Source organism: Salvia splendens, chromosome 2 (genome assembly GCF_004379255.2).
Source record: "Salvia splendens isolate huo1 chromosome 2, SspV2, whole genome shotgun sequence".
NCBI classification, from domain to species: Eukaryota; Viridiplantae; Streptophyta; class Magnoliopsida; order Lamiales; family Lamiaceae; genus Salvia; species Salvia splendens.
The window spans coordinates 37,962,148-37,972,568 of NC_056033.1; the positions used below are offsets into that span (position 1 = coordinate 37,962,148).

Here is a 10,421-nt window from a genome sequence, read left to right on the forward strand (position 1 = left end):
TTTAATGGATGAGATTGACGCTTCAAAAACGGCCTTCATTACTGATTTCGGCATTTTCGCTTATAAAAAGATGCCATTCGGTTTAAAGAATGCCGGAGCCACTTATCAAAGGATGGTAGACAAGCTTTTTCGGCACCTGATTGGAAAGGAAGTCGAAGTATATGTTGACGATATAGTCGTCAAGAGCAAAAGCACCTCGGAGTACGAGCACAACCTCAAGTCCACTCTCAACGTGCTCAAGAAAGCCAACCTCAAACTTAATCCCCAAAAGTGTACCTTTTTGGTAGATTCGGGAAAGTTTCTGGGTTGTTGGGTTTCAAAAGACGGACTCAAGGCAAACCCCTCAAAAGTTCAAGTCGTTCAGAACATGGCGATGCCGAAGTCCATACATGACGTGCAAAGGCTAACCGGATGTCTAGCCGCACTGAGTCGATTCCTTTCCCAAGCAGCCGAAAAGCAACTGCCGTTCTTCAAGGTGTTGAAAAAGGCACCAAAGTTCGAGTGGGGAGCCGAGCAGAAAAAGGCCTTTGACGAGCTCAAAAGTTATCTAGCCGAGCTTCCTATTCTCTCTGCTCCAGCCGAAGCCGAAGTACTATTCTTATACTTAGCGGCATCGGATCAAACCATCAGCGCGGTGCTTGTACGAGAAGAAGGCCTAAAGCAGTTTCCCATCTACTTTACAAGCCGAGCATTAAGAGGTCCAGAAACAAGGTATCAACCTCTGGAAAAAATTGCTCTGGCGTTAGTAAATGCAGCAAGGAGACTGCGGCCATACTTCTATGCTCACAAGGTATGCGTCTTAACCGATCTACCTCTTCGGCAAGTTTTGACCAAGCCAGAAGCATCGGGCAGAATCGCCAAGTGGGCTATAGAGTTGGGAGAGCACACAATTGAATATCTACCTCGGAAAGCCATCAAGGGACAAGCCTTGGCAGATTTTCTTGCAGAAGCGAAGTTCGATCAAGCAATTCCTATTATTGCCGAACAGAAGAATTCTGCCAATGCCGAACTAGCACAACCCTTGGAATCCGAAGTAGAGCCGCCGGACTGCTGGAGCGGATTCGTAGATGGAGCTTCAAACAAGATGGGAAGTGGAGCTGGTATTTTACTTGTCGCTCCCGACGGACACGAGGTAACCTACTTACTTCGTTTCCTATTCCCCACTACTAATAATGAAGCCGAGTACGAAGCCCTCCTGGCCGGACTCCAGTTAGCGCAAAGTCTACTCGTCAAATCTCTCAAAGTCCATTGTGATTCACAAGTCATAGTAAATCACATGTTGGGTACAAGTGAAGCCCGTGACGAGAGAATGAAGAAGTATTTGGACAAAGCGCAAAGCATCAGCCGAAGTTTCTCCTATTTCCGGATAATCCGCATTCCCAGAGCGGAAAATAGCCGAGCAGATACCTTAAGTAAGTTGGCCTCAGATCCGAGCTCAAAGGCGGAAGAATTAATGCATCGAAGCATTGATGAAGCCGAGGTACATTCTGTATCCAGCTCGCCGAACTGGATGACGCCGATCTTGCAGTATCTGGATCAAGGACAATTGCCCGGGGATAAGAGAGAAGCTCGGAAGATCACGTGCCGAGCTCTTCGGTACGAACTTCATGAAGGAGTCCTCTTTAGAAAGTCTTACCTCCAGCCGTTATTGCGGTGCGTAGGACCAGAAGAGACGGACTACATCCTCAGAGAAGTTCATGAAGGATCGTGCGGGTAGCCACATCGGAGCCAGAGCTTTAGCTAAAAAAGTTCTGAGATGGGGATATTATTGGCCAACCATGGTACAAGAGGCAGTGCAGCTCGTCAAGAAGTGTACGAAGTGCCAAATTCATGCAAATGTCCCAAGGATGCCGCAGACCGATCTATACACTATGCAAAGCCCTTGGCCTTTCATGCAATGGGGCATAGACATAGTGGGACCACTTCCTCAAGCTCCTCGGCAAATGAAATTCCTTATCGTTGCCGTGGACTACTTCACGAAGTGGGTGGAGGCTGAACCATTAGCTACGATAACGAGCTCAAAGGCATTGGACTTCGTCTGGAAGAACATAGTGTGCCGATTTGGCATACCCCACATCCTCATCTCGGATAATGGGACTCAGTTCACCGACAAGACGTTCAAGAATTGGTGCCAAGAGCTGAACATACAACAGCGGTTCACTTCGGTCTCCCATCCCCAAGCAAACGGACAAACGGAAGTAACGAACCGGATTCTGGTGAAAGGGTTGAAAGCTCGGTTAGAACAAGCCAAAGGACAATGGGTAGAAAATCTCCCTCAAGTCCTATGGTCCTACCGAACTACACCCAAAACCTCCAACGGTGAAACTCCGTATAGTCTGGTGTACGGCACTGAAGCCGTAATTCCGGTGGAGATCGGCGTACCCAGTCCCCGAACTCTAAATTTCTCCTCAGAAATGAATGACAACGGACTGAGAGCAGAACTAGATCTCGCCGAAGAAAGAAGAGAATTGGCGTGCATAAAAGCAGCCAAGTATAAGGAGCAAGTAGCCCGGTATTATAACCAAAGGGTGAAAAAGCTTCAATTTCAAGTGGGAGATCTCGTCTTGAGAAACAACGAAGTAAGCCGAGCAGAAAAGCTGGGCAAACTCGAACCCACATGGGAGGGTCCATATCGGGTGTCAGAAGTCCTCGGCAAAGGGTCTTATAAATTGACTCACATGTCAGGAGAACAAGTACCCCGAACATGGCACGTCTCCAACCTCAAGAAGTTCCACTTGTAAGAGACAAGTCCGGTCAGTCCGTCTCGTGTCTAGTTCGGTCATAGGGGTATGTGTTTTTATTTGTTTGTTTTTTACTTGCACCTTTTACTTGTCGTTTTATAAAAAGTTTAAAGTTTTTTCTTTCGTCTTTTTCATTTTTTCTCTATGTGTTTTGTCCCTATGTGCTTGTCGTCTCTTACAAATGGTACCAAGGTATATCGTTCTTTAAAGACTGATCCCCTTTTTAGATCGATTATTAAAGACTATTGTGAGTCCAAGCTTCTAAGGAGGATATAAGACCACAATTCAGCTTAACAAGCAGTCCGTCTGAAACGAACTGCAATAAGCCAACGATTGTGAGTCCAAGCTTCCAAGGAGGATATAAGACCACAATTCAGCTTAAACAAGCAGTTCGTCTGAAACGAGCTGCAACAAGCCCACGATTGTGTGTCAAAGCTTCTAAAGAGGATACAAGACCACAATTCTGCTTAAGAATCAAGCACTTCGTCTGAAACGAACTGCAACAAAAGTCCGATTCTCGCGATAAAACTTGCCTGAATTAGGACAAGGGAAAGTCCAATCCACGCGATAAAACTCGCCGAATTAGGACGACCAAGTTCGGTCAAAGCAGTTTACCTCATAAGACCGAGGACGACCATGTCTAGTCAAAGAGGTTTACTGCATAAGACCACTTCGGTTAACTGGGAAAGTCCGATCCACGCGATAAAACTCGCCGAATTAGGACAAGGGAAAGTTCGATCCCGGCGACAAAAATCGCAAAATTAGAACACAAACCAAGTCCGGTCAAAGAAGTTTATTTCATCAGACCAAAGACGAGTCCGGTCGAAGATGTTTATTTCATCAGACCAAAGACGAGTTCGGTCAAAGGTGTTTATTTCATCAGACCAAAGACGAGTCCGGTCAAAGATGTTTATTTCATCAGTCCGGTCAAAGAAGTTTATTTCATCAGACCAAAGACGAGTCCGGTCGAAGATGTTTATTTCATCAGACCAAAGACGAGTCCGGTCAAAGATGTTTATTTCATCAGACCAAGGACCAAGTCCGGTCAAAGAAGTCTACTTCATAAGACCGAGGACAAGTACGATGAAATTTTTTCGCTAAGCTGTAAATACAGTGTTAGAAGCGAAAACAAAATTTCATTTATCAAATCTTGTTCGGCATACAACTCCGCTACCCTACAAAATGGCGTTACGCTATTACAAAGGACTATTCTACCGTCCAGGGTTGCTGAAGTTAAGCCACCTATCTGCAAAATCCTCTGGAAGCCGAGTTCGGTTGTTCCGAGCAGATGAAGAATAAGCAGGTCGACGAGATGCTATCCTCGACCCAACGCCTCTTCCCCGAGCCCGAGAAGTCCTAACACCTCGGCGATGAAGAGTCTCTGCAATAAGCATCTGCTGATCTTGCTCGCTCATAGTCACAACTCCTCGGCGAATTTCAGTCCGTCCCCGTCTTGACGATTCCGGTTGCTCCTGAGCCCGTTCTCGTCTTGACGTTTCCGGCTGTTCCGGAGTTCGTTGTTGGCTGGGAGTAGGATTTTGAACAAGGGAACCAGAGGTTTGATCTGGAGTGCGAGCATCTGTTGGCACGATATGCCGAAGGAATCTTTCTATGGAGGGGCGCCGAGAAAGAACAATGTCGTACCGAGAAGCCCAGCGCCGTAATGATTTCACAACTTGTTGGCAAGCCGAGCTCTCCAGCGCATTGTTCCTCCGGAGTACAAGATATTCCTCCCACAGTTCGTCAACTCGACTCTGAACATCTGAGATGGTCAATCCCCCGCGCACACGGATGTAATCCTCGTACGCAGTCCTCTCAGCAATGGTCGTATTCAGCTCGGCCTCCAGATCCTTCTTATCGGACTCTAAGTCCTTATTATCGGCCTCCAGCTTCACTAAACGAGCCAGAAGCTCGTCATTCTTCGTCTGATCGGCTATAGCTCTTCTCTCAGCTTCGTCTAAAGCCGAAGAGTACAGCCGTTTCCAGTGAAGTATCTCCATCTCCTTGAGTACAAAGCAGCTATATTAGTTCGGCAGCTGTACCGAGCAGATAGTAAAATACAACAGGAGTAAAGGCGAGTACGAAAAGCTATACGAAGACAAATGTAGAGAATTTTTCATTCACAAGGAAAATTTTTTACACTAGGGCTTCAAGGCCATTTTACAAGGAAGAAACTAGACTAAGAGAAGGGAGACGAAATCATACTCCGCCTGCTTCGTCTCCGGCTCCTCGGTCTGGTACAGCTTCCTTCTCCTGGGCTACCTCAGCCTCGGCCTCGCCTCCTGCCGGCCTCGCCTCCGCCTCCTGATCGGCCTCCTTCTCCGGATGCCCGGCCTGATCGACTTCGGCCTCCCGCTCCAGCGGCTCGGCCTCACCCTCTCCGTTGTAAGTCGAAGCGGGTGAAACGGGTCCCACGGAGGCAAAGATAGCCTCCAGGTTCTCGTCCCGATCAGCTCGACAACTCCGGACTCGGTCTGCAGAAAGCAGGACCGAGGATGAAGCGAGCTCCTCAAGGAGCGGCAGATTCTGAAGCCGAGCAGCTATCTCTCGGCTGTACAGAGGCAGCACGACGTCGGGCCCCTGCTCGCCCTTATCGGCAATTAGCCTTACCAGACTACCGACAAAGGCCGAGAACTGGCTGCTCAAAAAGAGTCTCTCCGTGTAGGCACGGAGACCCTCTCCTTGGGCAACCACGGCGGCAGCATCCCTCCGTTTCGTCTGCTCTCGCTGGATGACGAGCTGGTTTTTGGCAAACTGAGCTTCATCCTGGGCCGAAATCCTAGCAGCCCTGGCTTTCTCAAAGTTTGCCTCTGCCTGCTCGGCCCGGTGACAAGCAGCCGCCAATTTCCTCTGCATCTCGGCATAGTCGTTGGACGCTTTGGAGAGTTCGACGGCGACGAGCTTGGAGAGCATATCATTCCTCTGAAAATGGATAAGGAAAAAAGTTAACAGAGGGCACCAAAAATACAAGACAAGCCAAGCCAAGGAATCAAGAAGACAATTCACCTCGGCGAAGTCCGTGGGCCATAAAAATGGCTCACAGATATGCTCCGAAGGAGGCGCCAAGACCACGTCTTTCTCTGGCGCCCTTGGGGGCTTCTGGGTCTTCCCCTTCTTGCTTGCCGAAGTCGACTCCGGCTTCTTTGGACCCGAAGAGGTCTTTTGCCTCTTCGGATTCTTCTCGGCATCAGGCGCCGAGCTGGTAGCCTTCTCTCTCTCCGGCTCCACAAGCTCGGAGGACTTTCTGATAGCCTTATTCAACATGAACACTGCCAAAAAGCAAGAAAGCAAAGTCAGATTTTCTTCGTTAAAGCAGTAGAGCATAAAGATAAAGAGAAATCCTCACCCTCGGCCTCTTCGTCCGAAGACGAGATGTCGAACACGACGTCGCCCTTGACGAGCTCAGACTCCGTGTATTGTTTCCTAACTATGGGAATCTTGTTGAGCTCGCCATCGAGCTCGTCCAACGGTTCAGGCCGAGGGTGACGGATAACGGACTCCGGCCCTCTCCAGGGAAAACTAGGAGCCGCGGTCCTATCATAGTAGAAGAAGCGATTTTGCCACTTCGGCCACTTCGTTTTACAAAAGGCCCTAAAGGGCTGTAAAGGGATCAAGTAAAACCAAGACCCCTTCCTCTTAAATTGAAAGAATTTAAGGATCGCCTTCAAAGACAAATCCCTTCCTAACCTACGGAGTTCGGCAGCGAAGGCCGACAAGTGCCTCCAAGAGTTCGGAGTCACCTGGCCTAAAGGAAGCTGAAAAAAATCTAGTAAATCTATAAAGGCAGAAGGGAGGGGGAAACGAAGCCCGCATTCTAAGCAGGCCTCATACACGGTGACGTAACCCTCCGGCGGGGAGTCAGCCCTGTGATCACCGTCAGGTACCACCGCCTTCCCCCCAGGAAAAGAGTATTTTTCGTAAAGGGATATCACAGTATCCTTACTCAAGATACTGTGAAAATACTCTACGGTCTTCTCCCCGGATTCTTTCCGGCTAGAAGACCCCTTACCCCCTTTCCTAACGCTACCCGACTCCGAAGAAGAAGAAGAAGACATTTTTCTTACTTTTTGAAGGTGAAGGTAGTCTGAAGAAATTTTTGAAAGCGGAAGGAAATTTTTCACGCAGAAGATAGAGAGTGCAGAAGAAGCCAATAGCAAAGGTGTTCAAATGATGAAGAAAGACGGTATTTATCAGATTTGGAAAAGATTTCAAATCATCGCACCGTTTCATATCCCACCTTTTCAGGATTCAACGGCCGGATTTTACTGTCGCATTTAATGCCGCATTTAATGCAGTCACGCGCAGGGCACGTCCCCTGACTTCAGCCTCCCCCGTACCCTTTTTCAGAATGCCGAAGTGACTCGCTTCGCCGAAGTGAATCACTTCGCTTTTCGGGGGGGGGTAGTGATGGGGTACGTACTAAACAAGCCCAATAGCAGTGACAGCTCGGCCAGCCCAAAGCCCAAGAGTTCAGTTCGGCATTACCAAAGAGTTCGGCCTCAGCCTACAGCTCGGTAAAAGCCAACCAATCAAGCTCTGCTCTCAGGTCGGCATCAAGCTCTACTCTCAGATCGGCAACCAAAGCAGTTCGGTCTCGGTATTCGGCCGAACAAGGAGTTAGTGGACCCATACAGGATGTCCAACACACCCACTACCACGTGATGTCAGTTCAGGCCACGATCGTAGGCCATGACCTACGCTTCGCCCACGATCTTAGGCCATAACCTACACGACATCCACGACTTAGGGTGGTGATGCAAGCCATGATCTGAGTTCATTATATAAATAGAACTTAGATCTGATAGAAGGGGTTAGAATCTCTCTAGAGAAACAATCATATAGCAAGTCTGTGTTGTAAGCTGTATTTGGCAGATCAAGCAATACAAACCTGCCCCCATTTCTCCCCGTGGACGTAGATTTACCTCAGTAAATCGAACCACGTTAAATTCTCTGTGTCGTGATTTATTTTTACGAGCATTTATCATCATCAATAATTCGCGGAACCATCAACAGCTTTTAAAAATTGGTAATTTCTTTTATTTATCAAAATATAGTACTAGGCTAAACATGATAAATTGATAACAGTAGTGTCTAATATATAGACTCATTTTGGGCGATGACTTTCGGGTAACCCATCACTCTCAACTTTAAAGGCAAGGAAATTAAAAGGATAATCTTAAGATAAGCCAAACAATTTAATACCCCACGCTCACTTGGATTGAGCGTCACTTCCATTCTTAAACATTTCACCAAAATAAAAAAAAAAGATATATAGCAATATTAAATTATCCAACTATCATTCAAAATAGTTGATTCAAACCCTTTGATATAACATTCGCAAGTTGCTAAAAAAAATGGCCTTATCATAATATATTTAAAAAATGATTTCCACGATTTTTAGTTAGTGTAACCTTTTCCTCATATTGCATTTCATAACCACACACACTAATAGACATAAATAATTAAAAAAATACTATAGGTTTCATCATTTAACATTGATCACAAAAACCTTTCTCCAATGATTCCCTTCACTTTAGTGGAATTCACAAGAAAGCAGAGTAGAGAGAGATAACCAATAGAAAGTGATCAAGAAACATTATTGTACAGCCCAAAAAATAAAAATGAAATATAAAAAATTAACAACAACTTTGTGATGAAGATGGTGATGAAGAAGAAGTCAAAAGAGCTTCCAAATATTCAACACCCAAATCCTCCAAAACCACCACACTATTACTAGTGGTGGTGTGGTGATCATGGCTTCTCTCAAAATGCTTACTACTTTTGGTTCTCTTCTTCCTCATGGAATGCTTTTTCTTGAGTGCCATGACCGGCGAGCACCCTTCCTCCACCCCACACTTCATCTCCTGCAGCGACTCCTTCACCCTCTGCACCGGAAAATTCAGCACCGCAGCGCACCCCCTCATCGCGAACGCCGCCTGGTCATACGCCAGCGCCGCCGCCTCCGCGTTGTCGAACGTCCCCAGCCACACCCTCACCCCGTTCCGAGTCGAGTCCCTTATCTCCGCTGCAAACTTCCCCCACGGCCGCCGCCTCACCCCTCTGTACGCCTTCTGCCTCTTCTCCCCTGCTGCAGAGGCGGAGGCCGCGGCCGCAGAAGCAGAGGCAGAGGAGGAGGTTGAGCTCTCCTCGATCTCCTCCTCTGCCTTGATGGAGTAACAGGAGTTACTCTCTGAGGCTGCTCCTTCGGCTAAGAGGCCGTAGAGGAGCATTTCCTCGGAGTCGTTAACGTTAAAGGGGAGTCCGTGTTCCCATGAGAGGGAATGGGGGGAGTCGGATTCGGGATCGGGCATGTGTTCCGGGGTGGGGAATTGGAATTGGAATTGGAATTCGAATTGGAAGAAGGAAGAGTCCATGAGTTGTGTTTGAGTTTGCATTTGCTAATGAGATTGATTTTTCTTGCTACTAAGATTGACGATACTTTTTTAACATTCGGGGATATATATACCCTGCGAAAATTGGATTATTTGAGAGCTGAAATTATTAAAAGTTGAAATTGATATTGGTAAAAAAAAGAGTGACATCTATTACTATATAAAAAAGTTAATAAGAGGGGTATGTTTTTGGATTGGAAGGGAGTTGGTATATTTAGGGAATGAATAATAAGAAAATGGTGGTGAAATTTAATTGGGTCACGTGAATCTAACGATAGCCATGACGCACGGCGGCGCGGGTCCCACGATATAATTCAGGATCTATTTGCTGGCGTCTCTATTTTTTTAGTGTATATTGTCTATAAATATAACTTTTATGGTATTTTTCTAAAAAAGAAAAATCAAAGTGTACCAACTTTCGATTTATATGATTCTCCTCAGGAGGAATTAGAAAAAAAAAACATTTAAAAAATGATTTGGCAAATTAAAATATACAGTACACAATTAAAGTAGTTATATTTTTTATTTATATATTTTGATAAAAAAGAGTTTAGGAGAAACGAGAACTTCGAAAGGTCATAGGCAAATAAGCCTTGTTTTAATCATTTTTTAGAGTTTTCTAATTGTTTGTTTGACGTTTTGACCATTATTTTTATCTCATAGATGTCCATCTTCAGTAATAATCTCATTATATGGAAATCAATAATTTTCTACTCATTTACATAAGACTGGCAAAGAATTGGAATAATGAAACCGAATACACTAGATGATTAAACTTATTATTGAGATGTTAAAGAGTAACTCGATTCTTTTTACAAAATTAATATTTTGGGCACTCATTATATACTACTATTCCAGTATGTTTTATTAGTATTAGTTTTGCCGGAGAGCTTTAATTATTCTAGTTTCTTAACTTTCCAACCATAACAAAAATTAAAAGCATGAAGATATTTGAATTAAAAATGATAAAAAAAATTTAACGTGGAATAGTTTATGTTAGAGATGTCAGCCCACTTGATACTCGAAAATGAATTGTCTCTTGACTGCCGGTTTTGAGATGCAGCATAACAATTCTTCGTTTGAAAATTCAATCTTAATTAATTAATTAGAGGTGGGGTATAGGTCGCTGTGTAAGATTTTTGTTTAATTACATTATGTAATATTATTAAAACCAGTCAAGTCTCACACACTCCAAATATACATATTATATACTACTATATGTATATGATCCATAGATGACTAAACTAATTTTCACCAAATTAGTTTCCTTTTCTTTAATTTAGGCGGG

At 45.2% G+C, this 10,421-nt stretch overlaps 1 protein-coding gene across 1 annotated transcript; it reads right to left on the reverse strand.

Annotated features, from left to right (window-relative positions):
- Positions 1-8,203: 8,203 nt before the first annotated feature.
- On the reverse strand, positions 8,204-9,257 carry LOC121765849 (ethylene-response factor C3-like). The gene has a single exon (XM_042162115.1). The coding sequence runs from the start codon at positions 9,134-9,136 to the stop codon at positions 8,378-8,380; it is 759 nt and encodes a 252-aa protein (XP_042018049.1). The 5' UTR covers positions 9,137-9,257; the 3' UTR covers positions 8,204-8,377.
- Between the last annotated feature and the right edge of the window lie 1,164 nt (positions 9,258-10,421).